The following is a 14,604-nucleotide window of genomic DNA, read 5'->3' as shown; positions in this document are numbered from 1 at the left end:
TCGTGCATTTGGCAATGACAAGCAGCAAGTGACAGATGTTTAGACACCTGACACCAACAAGCTCAAACACATCGCCCTGCAGTTATCACGTCACTTCAGCCACTTTCTCAAGACAGAAGGGAAGTATGAAGTAACGTGTGAATGTTTCCCACTTAAACCTAATACGTGATGACTCAGGAAAAAATAATAACTATGACAGGAAGTGAGACATAATTTAGACGTCATAACCAAATGATATATATGGTCATGATCATGACCACATATATATGTATATACAGTATATATGTATATACTGTATGCCTTTATCTACATTTGACTCTACTGAAATGGACATAAGTTACTGTGTTATTATATTTAGCTCACAGGAAATGCCTCTGTCAAGGTTATCTGTCTACTGTAATAGGGTGAGTGAAAATGACAACCTGTGTGACCGACATTGACTATGAAAGCAAATCATTTATTAAATCTTCCCAAAATTCACTCTGTGATGGAAACATTAAAAGATTATTAGAAAGGTAAATATTATGACAGCAGAAATATAGACAAAATAGGGGAAACGGGTCCTGAGTCTTTGAGAGATTGCAGAAGGAAATATGCCGCAATGACCTTTGAAATTATGATGTGGAGAGGTTTGGAAAATTCCAACCTCTCCACATCATAACTCACCCCCGTGAACTCGTGAGCGGCGCCAGTGCGGGGCTTGGTTGTGCTGTAGCTGCCCCTTGGATAATCATAGCACCCCTTTAGCATCCCCAATACATTTCTGTGATTTTATCATGTTTAAATTTCCTAACGTCATTCATGCAGTGCCTTTGATCCAATCAAAAATTTCATCTGGATTGGATCAAAGGCACTGCCGAGGTGCCTTCGCTCAAGGGCACCTCGGCAGTGCTCTGGCGGTAGACTGGCCCCTCTCCAGCCACCAGCGCACTCTCCGCATCTCGTCTGAGCCGGGGCTCGAGACCGGTGGCCTTCTCCGCTCCCCAGCCCAAGGCCCAACCCACTGAGACCGCATGTCGACAGAGAGGTTGCTCTTGTGAAACTAAACTTGGTCACATGCAATGAAAGCACCACATCCAAATAAAAAAGACTCATCTTGTGGAATAAATCACAAAGCTGCCATCGTCTAGTTTTTGGTTGTGGTTTTTCAATTTTAATTTTTTTTTGCGGGTGAGTTACACTCATTGGTGTGCCTGAAACCTGCTCTGCTACATGTTACAATGGCCGTGCTCTATTGCAGCGTTTTAACTGTTGCTTTTGGCTCGATTTCCTGTTGTGAAGATCGAGCACAAACAACAAGAGAAGCTGACAGTCTGCCAGAGGGAACTCAGACGCAGGCCGCCTTTGAGGGTTATGGGAAGTTTTGTCAGTAAGTCACTGAGTTTAGATATGGATGAGCACACACACACACACACACGCACACGCACAAACTTGTTTATCAATCAGTGGGTGGCCCTGCAGGAGTTTACAGTCCACATGCATGTGAAAGCATGCTTCTGACATTTCATGAGAGGACATGCCTACTGGCTTGCAATAACGTATTGTATAGCAACTATATATATTTTTTGATTTACTTGTTACAGTTTTTCTCAGTTGCTTTGGTGCTATTCTCAGATCAGAATGAACATTCTCATAACTATTAGTTCAACCGCCACAACATTTAGTCATTTGTGCACATCATAGCAGCACTTTGTCCTTCCTTTTAGCAAATTGCAAATGCGTTTGGACATGTATCAGTTGCTGTCATACAATTCTCTGCTGTTTTTTACACATTATCATTTGCTTATGTCATGTCAGTCAAAATGAACTCTACTTATGGATGCTGAATAGTCATTCCCAATAAAACTAATAGTCTTCAATTCATTTCTTGAGTCATTACATACAAAACGAACCCTCAATTAGCAAGCATATATGAAATGAGCAGGACATATTGTGTACCATTTCTTCAATTTTGTGACATAGAAATGGAAGGTCAGGCTCATGGTGGAAGAGGGGTGAGGATACAGGGAGGAAGGAGAAGAAGCCACATTCGTATTCTTTGCTGAGGCGGGCAACATGGGGGGAAACTGGGGCACTGAAAGAGTTAACTGGGTTGCGGGTAACTGTAACAATATTAATAGAAAATGTCTCTTAATTCATCTCCAAAATAAAGGTCTCTATTGTCACTGGAGTGGCACCCCTGGTTTTCTCGACTATTTCTGAGGGTGAATATAATTTGTCAATTACTGTTAAATATAAGAAGAGCTATAATTTGGATGCCATGCTCTCTTTGTGACCATCTTGCAACTCCCTCTGTAATTTATTGCAATTATCTGTTTGTGGTTTGCATTGAGCAATCAACGGTATCTTTTATGTTCATGTAATGATAGCCTTCTGATGTAGGTCAGGTTTCCATGGGAATCTGTTTCATCATGGAAGAAGAAAAGGCCTTCTGTCTGTTACACAGCTCAGGTGGAGGCGACGCTTGCCAGTTCCCACAGCAGCAAAATAGTGAAATCCTAAGCACTGGGGCCAGAACTGAACTGGTTCTGCTGTTAATCTCTTATTCACGAAACGCACGTCAGATGATCACCTGTGTCTTAATGGATCTGGTGAAACCTCGGAATCTTTCAGGGAACATTTTTGCTGCCGTGTTCTGATCTGTCTTTTGTCACGCAGCGGACTTTTTCCCCGGGAAGGTTATTATTACTCATTCATCAGAGTGAGCAACGGCGAGAGTGGCAAATACCTGCCAGACGACAACAGAGCAAGAACTGTCCAAAACTACCCGTCATGGCCTCACCACCGTCTTGTAGACCTTTCCTTGCATCCTCGCTGACACTCTCCTGTCACAGAGCACACCGGATACTTTGCTCCACCCGTTCCAGCCTGCCTGCACACGATTCTTCACTTCCTTCCCACACTCCCCATCACTCTGGAATGTTGGCCCTAACTAGACCCACTATACATTATTTATATCCACCTGTGACTGATGTGGCTCCGCCTTACATTTCCCCATATGGTAGCAATTACACTTGCCTCACCAGAGATGGACAGGGACCTATAATAAGACTTTTGGAGGAGTAAATTCCACCAACTTGTCTGACCCACCACACAGGCGGCATATCAGGAACTTAATGCAACACCTTGTGCTGACATCTGGTGGCACCGTGGTGAAATGACACTCACGGTCAAATTCCCACCTTGGTACCTATATGCTTTAGTTACACTAATTATGTCATTCCTTTACCAATCTCAACAGGCCTTACTACTATTGATCAATTACACTCTCCAAACTATATATCCGCTTGTGTTGTCTAAATGTGTTTTGGTCCACCATATGTCGCACAAATTGAGCATGCAACACATGGTTTGCAGCATCGTGTAAGAGATGTCTGTCAACTAGCATAAAGCCTCAGAAGAAGAGCAAGACTGAATGCGGGACCCGTTACAGCCGATGCTGAGTGATGCCTTCCCACTTGCTTGGGAGACATTTGGACAATAACTGTCCAAATGCAATTTGCTTTGACCCTTCAGATGTCATGGGTAGCTGACATTATCGACATTGCTGAGCTGAAGTCTACCTTTATGTAATCATTAGCACCGTGTACCTCTACTTAGGCATTTATTCATTCATACATTCACACAACATGTGTTGTTGTCATAATGATGTTCACACAAATCGGCCTTATTTCAAATTAAGTGCTGTAAATTCCTTAACCCTAAAAAATACCTACCTCCTAACGTGGAGTGATCCAATATAATGTACACCTCCCATCCCTCCCATCCCTCCCACATGCATCATTTATTGTCCATGTCTGGGTTCATCGCAGGGCCACACACAGACAGTCATTCACACGCACACACACTTACACCTATGGACAATTTAGTGGGTCTAATGTTTTATGTTTTTTGTGGTGGGTGGAACCCAGAGAAACCCCGGAGAAAACCAACGCAGATACTGGGAGAACATGCACCGTGCTGCTTATTATGATTAGAAAAACAAAATCTGTAACAAAGACCATGTGCATAGAGGGGTTGTTTTTTTTGTCTTAAGAGCAATCTGATCCAACTCAAGCTATTTTATTTATTTTTAAAATTAAAATTTGGATTAAATGTATTTTTTTGTTGGAGAAAAATCTAACTATCCTTTTCCATCTATCTATCTATCGATCTATTCTCATCTCTACAATCACTGCTTTTATTTTGACATGTCAATGTTTTACGCTCACTTCCGTGTCACGTGTCTACCTGCCTCATTGAAGAAGAAAAAATAAAAATAAAAACTGCAAAAGACTACAAGGCTGCTTCCATTATTTGAAGTTGAATACTTCGATTTGCGTTTCCTTTATTCTGAGAACAAACTATTTTCTTTCTTTAATAGTTTCAGTCGAACAACGAGCAGCAGCAGAACCGAACAGAACCGAACAGAAACGAACCGCCGAGTCGCCATCGCAGCCAGACTCCTAACAAAGGAGCGCTCCCTGCCGGGTATATCGATTAGACGTCTCGTTTCGTCATTCAATGGGATAATTGATAAAAAAAAAAAGGTAAGTTGTTTATTTTTCAGTATGACGTGTGTCGTCATGATGTCACCAACAACGCGCCCGTTACTTGTGACGTCACTGGCGTGTCGTTCCTTCATCGGAGCAAAGTTTTAACGCCTAATCGGAATCCCCACGTGGCGATATCGGGCCGATCGATCACCACGAAAGCGCAGTAACGCCGCAGGACGGACCTGCGTGTGATTGTGATATATGGCGGCTGGCACCAGGTCTCACTGCGCGTGCGTGTGGCTGACCTCTCCCAGGTGCCATGGAGGCGGGGAGCCTCCCCGTGGAGCTGTGGAGGGTCATCTTAGCCTACCTCCCCCTTCCTGACCTCGGCCGCTGCTGCCAGGTGTGCCACGCCTGGAGGGAGCTCGTCCTGTCTCTGGACAACACCCGCTGGAGGCAGCTTTGCTTACGCTGCCCCGAGTGCCGACACCCCAACTGGCCTCGCCGGCCCCATGTGGAGCCCCCGTCCTGGAGGGAGGCCCTGAAGCAGCACGCCCTGGCCACCCGCACCTGGACTCAAAACGGGCCCGAGGTCCAGTCCTCGGCCTGCCTTCTTTTCTTTCGGCGCAGGAAAGACCGCAGAGTTTGGCACGTGGGGCCCGGGCGCGAGCACGAGACGCTCCGGGGGGCCCTCGGCGTGGTCGGGCCCTACGACCGGGTGCTCCTCCACCCCGGGGTGTACGAGGAGCAGGCTGAGGTCGTGCTGAAGGTGCCTGTGGAGCTGGTCGGGCTCGGGCAGCTGGGGGAAGTGGCCCTGCTGGCGTGCGTGGAGCAGCAGTGTCCGACCGCCAGGCTCTGCAACTTGGTCTTCATGCCGCCCTGGTTCTCCACGGTGGCCTACAAGGTAAGGAGCGGCTTGCCGTTCCCGCTCCTGATGATCGAGTTTCACAGTTAGACTTGATGAATTCTTTTCTTCTTCTTCTTTGTTCCCGGAACGCGTCTGGCTCCCGATCGCCTCGCATCCCTCGCCTGGCCCAGACATCGTGGGGTCACGTCCAACTGGACAACTGCAACTTTGAGGGAGCTCAGCTGCAGGTCCGTGGCCCCGGGACCTGCCAGGCTCGCTTCTGCGCCTTCTCGCAGGGCGGCGCCGTCCACCTCCTGGGCGTCGTTCTCAGCTTGTTGGACAGCTGCGACTTTTCGGGGAGCGACGCGGCGTCCGTGACGGTGGAAGGTCCGCCGGTTGCAGAGAAGAACTGGGCTTGCAAACACTTGGCTCTCCTGGCCAGGACATTCCCGGCGTGCGGCGCGTCTGGGGACGGCGGCGGCCCCCCCGGGGGTGATTTGACCCGCTCCTCTGGGAGGCAGCAAACCCCCAGCGCCGACGTTGAGAAGGAGCGTGCGAGCGCGACAGACTGGAGGAGGACTCGGGTGGACGCGGCGTGCCGAGGCACGGTTATCGAGCAGCGCTGGGGTGACAGCGAGGGGGAAGAGGAGAGCCAGATCGGGGGGGCGACCGACACCCAAAAACCGCTGAGATTCAACCACAAAATCTCTTGTGACAATCACGGCCTGTCCCATTTGCTCAGGCCCCGGCAAGATGGCTCCCCGCCGCCGGCCTCCTCTTCAGACCCCCCGTGCGTGACCCCCGAACCCTTCGGCCTTCAGCAGGAACTGGACAGGGACCCGGAAGCTCAGATGTTGGCGGCGTCCACCTTCGGCTGCATCCTCAGACGATGCCTCTTCAGGGACGGGAAGGGTGGCGTGCATTTGTCGACTTACGGACAAGCCCGGCTGGAGGGCAACGTTTTCCGTGGGCTGAACTACGCCGTCCGCTGCATCCAGAACAGCACAGTAAGGACCGAGTATTCCTCGTAGTTTAATAGACTGTTACACGTGTTATTGGCGTTTAATTACACGTATTCTTAACTCTTAACTCGTGTCAGCGGCTCAGCTCATGAGTCACGAAGCTGAAGTCGAGTGTCCCGCCCCTCCCCTTCCTCTCTCTCCTTGCTCAGATAGTGATGCTGAGGAACGAGGTGTGCGAGTGCCGCGCCTCGGGGGTGTTCCTGCGCCTTTCTGCTCAAGGGCTCATCGCAGAAAACAACATCCACTCAAATAGCGAGGCGGGGATTGATATCCGAAAGGGGGCGGATCCGATCATTCTGGTAAGTGTCCGTGTTCGTTTCTGCATCTCGCGGCCAGTTAAAGTATCAGCATTGATACAGTGAGGTACTTGTACACGGTGTGTACTGTGTTCTAAAACCTCAGTCAAGACTAGGATTCTTTTACCATCCGGATCCAAAATTCCTGTAATAAAAATGCCATTATAATGTGGTCCAAAATTGGAAAAAACAAAGGGTGTCCGCAGTAAAATGTTGATCTTGATCCTTTCCATTCCTTTTTCTTTCCACAGTGCAACAAAATCCATAGCGGATTGCGTTCGGGTATTGTTGTCCTTGGCAACGGGAAAGGCGCAGTTCGGAGCAACCAGATCTACAACAACAAGGAAGCCGGTGTGTATATCCTCTTCAGCGGTAATCCGGTGGTCTGGTAGGTGGAACCACACACACACACACACACACACACACACACACACACAGATCTCACTCTCCCACTGATGTTTAGTTCCAGGGTTTTTTTTCATTGCTGGATTTTCTTAAATTGGAACAAGCGTCAATAAATAGTGTTTTGAAACATCACATTGTTTACAGCAGAGATCTCGACTCGCCGCGGAAGCGCCGATGTTTGTGTTTGCTCTTCTAATTCTATACAGGCGGTCTTATTTCTCATATTATTATAGAATACTTTATATTGTTCATGTATTACTCGGTTTTTATGCACCCTTTAAATTGAATATTTTTGTTGGATTGATCAGAAAAGCATCATCAAACTTTAGTACGGTGGCTCATAGAAACTAGAAGAAGCAGCTGTTTTATAAAAATGCTATATTTATTACCGCTAAATAAAACCATCCAGTCAATCCTGCGTCGTTCTGTAATCAAGTACAGAAACGCTTCTGGAAGAAATCTCTCTTCCTGTGACGTCACAGGAAGCGAACGTGCACAAGATGTGTGTGCACGTGCATGCTCAGTCATTGCAGCTGCGTGCACGTAATGAAATTAGTTTCATTTCCGCTTTCAGAGCTGTTTGAGACAGAAATGACGGACGCTGTCCTGCAGCATGTGTTTGCTCTTTTGACCAAAGTCAAAGTGTCTTGGAACTGCGTTAACTCGTATAAAAAGGCTATAATATGGGCTCTTTAAGATGCTCTTTGTAGCAAACAAGCTAACTCGCTACTGGACTACCACACTCGCTCTCACTCGCTTCACTTTGTCTTGCAGCGGGAATCACATCTTCCGAGGCCAGACAGCAGGGATCGCTATAAATGAGAATGGGAGAGGGATGATAACAGGTATAGGCAGAGCTCTCCTTCCAGGACCCCCCCCTATGCTGTTTGTCACTATGAGCCCTTCTTTTACATGGGAAAGCATTTTCATTTCAGAGAATGTGATCAAAGAGAACCAGTGGGGCGGGGTGGACATCCGCAGAGGGGGCGACCCTGTCTTGAAGAACAACTACATCTGCTTTGGCTACTCCGACGGCATCGTGGTGGGGGAGAGAGGCCGCGGGCTAATTGAGGGGAACCATGTCTTCTGTATGTTGTATCCGGCTGTTGAGGTTTATTTGTGTCTCTCATCTCACCTTTACCAACAACAACAATGTCTCTACTCTCCTCCTCAGGCAACAAAGGCTGCGGTGTGTGGGTCATGTCATCCAGCCTCCCGCAGCTCCTCGGGAACTACATCACCCACAACTCCATGTATGGGCTGGCAGTTTTCTGCAGGAAAGACCCAGAGAACATCGAGGCCAGGGAAGGTAGCTGGCCGGGGCAGGAAGGGATTGGAGGAGAAGGCGGCAGCGGCGAGAGGATTGGGGTAGATGGCGAAAGGCGAGGAGGCCAGGAGAACTTCAACGAGGAGGGGGAGCTGTTTGCGTGGGAGAGCGATCTGGACAGTGAGGATGAGCGCCACTCCGCCCGCCGCTCCGTCAGCGTAGCCCTTGTGGAAAGCAACTGCATCAACTACAACGGCGGTAACAAACAGACTTGATGGAGTTATGTCGAGCGCCCCAAAGTTACGCATTTCCTGCCGTTACTGTTGTTTCCATCTTTCCGCAGCGGTCGGTCTGTATGTGAAGAGCAGCGAGCCTCTTAATGCGTTCGGCAACCTCATAAACCGTAACCATGGAAGCGGCATAGCCGTGCTGCACAGCAGTCAGCTGACCCGGCTGCTTTCAAACTGCGTACTCCGCAACGGCCAAGGTGGCGTAACGGTGGAGAGAGACTGCCGAGTGGAGCTTCGCGGTAACGGCGTCTACAAAAACAGTGGCCACGGTGTCGATTTCAGTGGCACGGGGCACATTGTGGAGAATGACGTCATCGGAAACCGTGGATGTGGGATCCGGGTCTCTGGCAGTGTCGACATCAAGGTGAAGTAGAATGAAGCGTGAACACAATTAGACTATTTCTCATTATCTCAGTGAAACTAGTACATTAGTAATATACTTTTTCAATGTTTTTATTTCTAGGTATTGCGCAACCGCGTCCAACCGGTGCAGAGCTGTGGAATTATTGTGCTTGGGCTAGTAAAAGGTGTCGTGCATGACAATCTCTTGTTCCAAGGCCATCCTGAAAGCAAAAAAACGCTGCTCCATGCAGAGCCTGGCAATGAAACCTGTGTTTTGCGCAACAACTGTCTTCTAAGGCATAATAACAGGTAACTAGGCAACAGACATAAAGTGCCAGATACTGCATCTTTCATTGCTTCGCTGTCTGATCCACAACTGCTTCTCGCATGATAACGTTTCCCCTGCTGGATGTCGACGTTAACAAGTGTTTGCTGACGCAACGTAAACGTAAAAGATGGTTGGATGCTCGTTTGTCGCTTAAAAGTAGCCCAGACTGAATTTTTGTTTTTGTGTTTCTTCTATTAAAATAAAAAAAGAAATGAAAATGCTGTTTTTTGGAAAATTCTCAACTTTTTTTTTTTCGTCTCTTTGCATTTTGTAGCTGCACGTCCGCCCCTCTCTGGGGTTTGGAAAACCCTCCACCTCGTCCACCTGCCGGCTCCTCCTCTGGCCTTTCCTCATCCCAGTATCCGTCACGGATCGGAATTTCAATGACAACCAGAATCAGCGCCACCGTAGAGAGTGGCTGCCACAGTGGCAGCATGTTCTGCTCCATCCTGTAAAAATGCTGGCAAGCACGAAGAAAACCAAAATGCTCATCAAATTGGTTGCACTTTAACTGGTTGTATGTGTGCGGCGCCGTCGCTTATGTCGAGTAACTTCAAGATGCAAGTGGCTGGTCGGCACACCATCCACCTTCTAGTACACAACTGTATATCTTCAAGTGGTAAAATTATAGTTGTAAAGTGTGGACAAATGAAGTGAAGCTAGTATATAAAACATCTCATTGACTTCCATACTGATGCTTTAAAGGTCTGAAAATATACAAAACACGTTGTTTCATGGTTTTCCAACAAAAAAGACTTGTCCCTGGCCTTTCTACGGACACCCCAGACATGGGGGGGGGGGAGATGTTATCTGCAATGGAGCAAAGCGTTGGCGAGCCCGAGTACATTGACTTCTGGGGGTACACATGTAGTACATGACAAGCTTCAAAGATGTACTTCTTGGGACTTCTTAAAATAATATAGTAATTTACCTTTTAATTTACTGTTTCATAAATTCCATGCATACACATAGAACCATGTTTCATCAGTTAGCAGGAGAAAGAGGCTTCAGTGAAGCTGACTTGGCTACATTACAGTGTGCCTCGTTTTAATGTTTAAATCAGACCGCAGCCAGCAGACTGTCATAGTGTGAGGTGTACTGTATATGCAAAAAACAAAGGCAAGCTTAAGCTGCTACCTCATACCGAGACGCTTTGATTGGGGAGTGCATCTTATTTTCCTTAGTCATGTCTCATGTCTTTAAATCATTCCATTCAAACATGAGGACACAAACGCACTCTCTTTCCCTACATGTTGAAGTATGAAAGGAATTTCCCCATTTGCGGAATAGAGGATTCTTCCATTAGCCAGTTGTAGAAAGACAATTATGTTCATCGTGAAATATATGCTGTAAACAAACGTGCCTTTGTATTATGACAGACGTATTCCGTGTTCTAGAATGAGATTTATTACTCAGCTTTTTTTTAATACATTGTATAAGATGCATTACGGAACAATGTCATGTATATCTCAATGTTCTTCAATTTATTTGCCGACAAAAATGATCAGAAAAATAATTATTTGTGGAATTTCCCAGTTTGAAAGAACTTCCTCCTCCCTCCTCTCTTTGTCTTGATCTTCAGTGCATTTTCTTTCGCTTCCGCCGCTCTGTGAACTGATCATATTTGATCAGTGGCAGAACAAGAGAAGCCCGGCGGTGTTCATCATGCAGTTTCTCCTTGGCAGCCAGCCCCCGGGGGGGTCGAATGAGAGTCAGTCCCATTGACTTGGCAACTTCAATCATCCTTAAAGAAGATGCACAAAATGGGCCGAACACTCAATACACTCATACATTTCAATGAAAGTAAGAAATGTCGCAATCAATTGTGCTATTGTACATAAAACTGGTCAAATTTATCAAAAGCAGAATCTTTAACATACTGAAATAATAAAAACATTGCGTTACACTATGTTACACAATTGCAAGTAAAAAACAAAAAACACACACAAGACAAATTGCCAAACACTAATACACCAACCCATTTATTTTTTACCTTGCCTCCGTGATATGCAGGTCACGGTGCAATAGTGTAAGGTCAGCGATCATGTGACCCATGTGCAGCAGTAGGGCCAGAGAGTAGCCTGCTAATTTTGCCCGCATTGATGAAGAAACCATGTTGCTGACCCTTTAAAAAAAAAAAAAAGTATTTGAAAGCAGTTAATATCAAAAGGCTAATTAATTTCCAGAGTTGTTACAGACTCTGAAATACATGCTCATATTAAAAAGTGTCACGTGAATTCAGTGATCTGCAGGTGCTGTACTAGATGCTAATAATTCAAAAGCTACCATCATACCTGCCATTTTTGAAAGTCTCCACTGAGAATGTTCTCAACAGTTTGTTCTGAATGATGCGAGGACAGCCGTCTTCCTGCCCGACTGCATATGCAAACAGAAGCAGCAGTTAATCCACTCGGCAGATGTTTGCAAGAATACTTTTGACCAAAAAGAAAAAAGACAAACAGAACTCACACTGCCGGGTGACGTTTTTGAGCCGTGCCAGTTTGAGGAGCAGAGAAAGGTAAAAGGCACAACGGGAAGTTTTGTCTCTTATCGCTCCATCTTCAGCAGGCATGTCTTCTAGGACCTTCACAACACACAGGCATCTAAAAAACAAAACAAAGTCTAACATGTCAGAATGCAAGGAAGGAAAAAGTCCGCTTGATATGTTTCAACAAAGAGCGAGGTTTTCTCTCTCCATACCCTCCATCTCTCATCTTCTGTAAATCTTCAGATGAGAGCGCTGCCATCGTGGAACCGGCCTGCTCCAAAGCCTCAAACTCTACCGGACTCAGGACTGGGGATGCTGATTAAGGGAGGACAGCTGAACGGACAGTGGAAGCTTTCACCCCAAACTACTTTGTCCGCGTACACATGTACTCTGAGAAAACCAAGGATACGATCGTCAAACAAGTAGACATTCTCTGGTCTGTCAGCATCTGAATGAATGGGAGGCAGATGAAGAAACATGTCTCCCTGGGACTCCGTTTTGGAAACCTCCTGTTGGAGTGCTGAGGAGAGAGAAAAAAAACACAAAAAAGTATCAAGCAGCAATATATTTAAGGTTAACTCAGCACTCGGGTGACTTCAGTGTCCATTCCTGACAGGGTATGACTCTTACTCACCTTCCAGACCCTTCTGGTCGATCACAGTGTTGGCAGCCTTAGTCACTGCTTGATGCAGGGCATCACTGCCCACCTGATTCAGCCTGCGAGAACTCAGAGCTCTCTTCTGCTTGTTGGTGCCAAACATCTCAATTAAAGAGTCAACCTATGGAGTGATTGTAGAATGGAATTAAGACACTAACATCACGATTGTTCTCATCTGAACTCAGGCTTCTCTTACGTTAATTAAATCGGGGGCAAACCATAACACCATACCTTGTCTCGGTAGGTCAGAGGAGTGTCCTGGGATTTTGCCGTCACTGTTGTCTCTCCTAATTAAACATTAGATCACAAAGAAATGTCGCAAAAGAGGATGCTCTACTGAGTTAAAATAGGTATAATTAACTTGAGGAATGTAGACCAAAGGCATTTCAATGTAGTAAATAATAACCACTAGTGATAGTATGCTTTTTTTACCTGGTATAGACGGCTGCATATTGAAGAGCTGAGCACTGTGCACCTCCATTTTCATTGTCTTCTTGTTCAATACTCCTACATAATAGCTGAACAGACACAAAATATAATGCTTAATATTAATATTAACTACACAGCAGCAGTCGCATTGCGTACTCATGTGCAACACGAGCTTACTTGCAAAGGTTGTTGCATTTCAAAGACCCTGCGCCAAAATTACAACCGACATAGGACAGCCTGTCAGATTCAGCAACCTAGACAGAGGAAATCATAAATAATGTGGTCTCCAGAGGACTTGGCAAATAGCGAAACAACCTGATCAAGTTATCTTATAGATGTAATGTACAGTAGAAACATAGTTCTGTGAAAGGTAGAAGTCCTTCTTTCTTACCAATATCCTTTGGCTCTTTTTCCTGGGATTATTCTCATCTGTGTTCTTGAACATTGTGAAATCCAGTTTATCTGCATTTTTGATGTTGCCATTTGAAAATCGCACTGTAAGAACAAAAAAGACAATCTGAGTATTGGCAATACTCCTTGGTAATAAATACATTTACTGAATTGCTGTTCAAAAATTTTGAATTATTTTAGAGTACTAAAGTACCACCGAATCCATTTTCTGCTGAATGGTTACAGATGCATTTATGTAAGTCTATGTTACCAAATATAAGGTTATTAAAGTGCCGTGTATTTTGTTGCACTGATAAATCCAACAATCTAAATGAGGATATGGGCTCATCGGAAAAAAATAGCTATGCACGGAGAAACTACCATGACACAGCAGTTTTTCAAACTACGGTTTTAGTTATGTTATTGTCCGCACCAATGTAAAGTTTCACATCACATAAAAGGAAATAACCTCAGACTCAAAACAGGCTAGCACTTGTTGCTAGCCCTGTTGCTAGCACCCACGTGTCACATACAAACAGGTCTTTAATGTAAAGGGAATAGGCACGACCGACTTTTGCATGAGCTATTACAATTAACATATTCCTCGAAACATTATCGAAGACAAGAAATGTATGAAAAAGTCACCAATAACGGATTTATCGGAATCTTTCTCCTGTCCGCAACACACCAAGGAGCAGGAGGCAGCCATTGTTGTTGTTATGAGGTTTCTGCGAACGCGAGAGGCTTGTATGTTTTATACTTCCGGTTCCGGTTCAGCCCTTTACGCGGACAACTCAACTTTATTAACTTTATTTATCGAGCACTTTTAAACAAACGTAGCTGACACAAAGTTCTGTGCATGTGCAAGATAAAAGCATTATTAAGTGGAACATAAAAACAATATTTTTTTAATAGGATCTTTTTAAATATTATTATTAATTTAAAGAAAACACACACACTCCGGACAATTTTGAGTAATCAATTCAACTAAATTGCATGTTTTTGGAGGTGGGAGGAAACCGGAGAAAAACCACACCAAACACCATCACCTCCGTTCGGCTTTTGTTGAGATTGAGAAAATTAAGAAGCGTCTTTTTTCTCGAGTGGCACGTAAATTTAGCTGTCGTCTGCATAGCAGTGAAACTAAATGCGACGCTTTCGAAAAATAGATTCCAGAGGAAGCAGGTACAGGGTGAAAAGGCAGCCCGTTCTTCTTCCACCTGCGTTTGGTTTTGCGACACTTGTTTTCACAAGTCGCGTTGTTGAACCAGGGGACGGCTTTTGCTTTGGGCCACATGGCTCTCTAAATAGGGAACAAAGAACTGTGATTTTACATTAACATTTAATTTTACTGCAGTGTCATTCTT

At 45.5% G+C, this 14,604-nt stretch overlaps 2 protein-coding genes across 2 annotated transcripts; one reads left to right on the top strand and one right to left on the bottom strand.

Annotated features, from left to right (window-relative positions):
* The first annotated feature begins 4,794 nt into the window (after nucleotides 1-4,794).
* fbxo10 (F-box protein 10) lies at nucleotides 4,795-9,727 on the top strand. The gene is made up of 10 exons (XM_068751349.1): nucleotides 4,795-5,379; nucleotides 5,514-6,329; nucleotides 6,494-6,643; nucleotides 6,892-7,028; nucleotides 7,820-7,890; nucleotides 7,981-8,133; nucleotides 8,220-8,570; nucleotides 8,656-8,966; nucleotides 9,066-9,253; nucleotides 9,547-9,727. Exons 1-10 carry the CDS (start codon nucleotides 4,795-4,797, stop codon nucleotides 9,725-9,727), a joined length of 2,943 nt encoding a protein of 980 aa, XP_068607450.1.
* Nucleotides 9,728-10,141: 414 nt separating this feature from the next.
* On the bottom strand, nucleotides 10,142-13,956 carry polr1e (RNA polymerase I subunit E). The gene is made up of 12 exons (XM_068751244.1): nucleotides 13,883-13,956; nucleotides 13,239-13,342; nucleotides 13,025-13,101; nucleotides 12,851-12,936; nucleotides 12,650-12,705; nucleotides 12,395-12,539; nucleotides 12,170-12,280; nucleotides 11,973-12,066; nucleotides 11,742-11,875; nucleotides 11,567-11,648; nucleotides 11,266-11,397; nucleotides 10,142-11,016 (listed from the first exon to the last, which is right to left on the bottom strand). Exons 1-12 carry the CDS (start codon nucleotides 13,944-13,946, stop codon nucleotides 10,851-10,853), a joined length of 1,251 nt encoding a protein of 416 aa, XP_068607345.1. The 5' UTR covers nucleotides 13,947-13,956; the 3' UTR covers nucleotides 10,142-10,850.
* Between the last annotated feature and the right edge of the window lie 648 nt (nucleotides 13,957-14,604).

The sequence above is a fragment of the Brachionichthys hirsutus genome, chromosome 17 (assembly GCF_040956055.1).
Source record: "Brachionichthys hirsutus isolate HB-005 chromosome 17, CSIRO-AGI_Bhir_v1, whole genome shotgun sequence".
Lineage (NCBI taxonomy): Eukaryota > Metazoa > Chordata > Actinopteri > Lophiiformes > Brachionichthyidae > Brachionichthys > Brachionichthys hirsutus.
The sequence above is the reverse complement of the archived record's forward strand: the minus strand, read 5'-3'. Positions and strand labels throughout refer to the sequence as shown.